The sequence below is a fragment of the Lycium ferocissimum genome, chromosome 5, assembly GCF_029784015.1.
Source record: "Lycium ferocissimum isolate CSIRO_LF1 chromosome 5, AGI_CSIRO_Lferr_CH_V1, whole genome shotgun sequence".
Lineage (NCBI taxonomy): Eukaryota > Viridiplantae > Streptophyta > Magnoliopsida > Solanales > Solanaceae > Lycium > Lycium ferocissimum.
The window spans coordinates 48,127,601-48,129,833 of record NC_081346.1 but is presented as its reverse complement, the minus strand read 5'-3'; the positions used below and the strand labels follow the sequence as shown (position 1 = coordinate 48,129,833).

The window sequence follows — 2,233 nt, the reverse complement described above, 5'->3', positions numbered from 1 at the left end:
GAATAGGGTCCACAACTTTTTAATAGCTTTGATGCGCCCTCATAAAAGTGAAACGTAACATCGTGTACTTTTAATATTATTTTATAACAAAAGTAAAATAATAAAAATTTAACTAAGGAGGAAACAGGTGTCCACACTGATTTGTTACTGCATGCTGCTGACCCATCTCTTTCCTTCTCATTTACTATGCCACTTGTTCCTTTCTTGTTTCATTTATTCACTACGTACTCTTCCTCCTGTTTCGTAAAGTAATGTGCTTACTATTATTATTATTATTATTATTATATCACCTCCCTTCCCAAGACACCCTGCACAGTACTAGACCTGCAGAGAAAAAAGAAGAAAAAATGGACTCAAAGAAAATGAACTCACCAAGAAAAAGGATAAGGAAATATCATACAAGAAAAGGTCCTATTATTAACTCTTATATGGATATGGCTGAAGCTAGAAGAGAAATTGTCCATGCTTTAGAGCTTCATCGTTCTTCTTCATCATCTTCATCTTTTAGTAACCCGATGAATTATGCAGTATCGGGTCAAAGAGGTAACAGTATTAAAAATAGGACTCACGTTTTACACAATAATATTGTATTTTCTGTCTCTATTTTAATTGTTTGTCTTGTTTTTCTTTTTAGCTTCTTATTTGTCATACTTTTTTTTTTTTTTTTTTTTTATAGTTTATTTAACATAGCCTCTTCTATTTTGATAATTCTTTCATTTCAATATCTTGCATATTAGAAGACATTTTGGTACATATATTGGTTTAATAGCACAAAGTTGAAAAGTCTTTTTTTATTTTCTTGCACTTCGTGTCAAGTTAAATTTGACAAACAAAATTGAAATATTACTCTTTCTGTCTCAATTTAAGTGAATTAATTTGACTCAAACTGCGCACAAAGTTTAAGAAATAAAAAGAGACTTTTGAATTTTATGGTTCTAAATTAAAGATTGTTTAATGTATTAAAATATCCTTTGATCTTGTGATTTTAAATTTATCACGTAAAATGTTTAAATTATCAACTTACCAAAGATAGTTCGTAATACGTGTGTGAAATTGTCCCATGTCTTTAGTTCATGAAATTTGGCAAATGATCTGAATATATAGCCTTCTTTCACTCTACAAGTTCGATTTTATTTGAAGCCTTTTTTCTTTTTCTTTTTTTTCTTTACAGTAAATTCCCAGCAATTTTATTACTCAATAGTGGAGTCAATGCCTATACCTCAACCAACTTGGTCTACAACGGCTCCGGCAATACATACTGCACCGCCACCGCTACTGCTGCCGCCGTCTCCACCACCGTCTTCTTTTGCCGGTGAAGTTCCAGAGTTTGATTGGTGGATAGGGTTTCTGAAGTCATTGGATGGCAAGAAGAGTACAAGTAGACAAAGATATTTGCCTCTTGAAGAAGATATTTTGATGGAAAATTCGAAGGTGCTTAGCCACTTACACGACGGATTAAAGAATGAGCCTCCTAATTGTATAGGTGCAAATGATGATCCTAGTTACCAATTTCCAGATGAGTGGTTGATTATCCCTACAGCTGATGATGATCATGTACTGGAGTTTATTTAAATTAACCTTTAAAACCTAGAAGTCCTTAAACAAAAAACTAGGTAAGTTTCTCATTTCACTTAAAAAAAGATGGGAAAACAGAAATTAGCAACGGACAAATTTTGTCGCTAATTGTATTTAGACAATTAGCGGCGAGTTGGCAGTAGATGAGCAACTTAGAAGAAGTCTGTAGTTAATTCCAGTTTTTTAGTGTCTCCTGTCATTTCAGTAATTTTTGTATGTCTTATTCATTTACTATTAGTAGAGGCTAGTAGTTGTTTTATGTAATTCTTCCTTATTCTTTGCCTCATCTATAATGCAATGGTAGTAACAATGTTCTTGAGAAATTTTCATCATGATTCAAGAAATACTTTTGTGATTGCAGCATGTGCTCTAATAAATGCATGTCGAATGACTTATAAGTCATCTTTGAATTGAGGTAATATGAAATGGGACTATTTTGAAATCCAGTAAAAATATTGCTGGGAATTTGCTGAAAACAGCTCACGATTCATGAAGGGTTCGAGGGTTCATCAATGTGAACCGTTCAAACATCTTTTGCTCCCCAACGGATACAGTAGCCCTGTTGGTGGTTCATTACGTCTTTTGCTCCTCAACGGATCTAGTAGGCCTGTCGGTCAAGTGGGGGTGTAATACCCGGCAATGACCGCCTTAAAAAATG

The 2,233-nt window shown here is 33.7% G+C and overlaps 1 protein-coding gene across 1 annotated transcript; it reads left to right on the top strand.

The window, feature by feature from the left end:
* The first annotated feature begins 302 nt into the window (after positions 1-302).
* LOC132058399 (uncharacterized) lies at positions 303-1,922 on the top strand. Its single transcript, XM_059450913.1, has 2 exons — positions 303-543; positions 1,172-1,922. The coding sequence occupies exons 1-2, from the start codon at positions 348-350 to the stop codon at positions 1,570-1,572; spliced, it is 597 nt and encodes a 198-aa protein (XP_059306896.1). The 5' UTR covers positions 303-347; the 3' UTR covers positions 1,573-1,922.
* Positions 1,923-2,233: the final 311 nt, after the last annotated feature.

Coding starts and splice junctions, on each gene's coding strand:
- LOC132058399 (XM_059450913.1), top strand. CDS start 348: ATGGACTCAAAGAAAATGAACTCACCAAGAAAAAGGATAAGGAAATAT. Junction 544..1,171: donor TGCAGTATCGGGTCAAAGAG/GTAACAGTATTA, acceptor TTTTCTTTACAG/TAAATTCCCAGCAATTTTAT.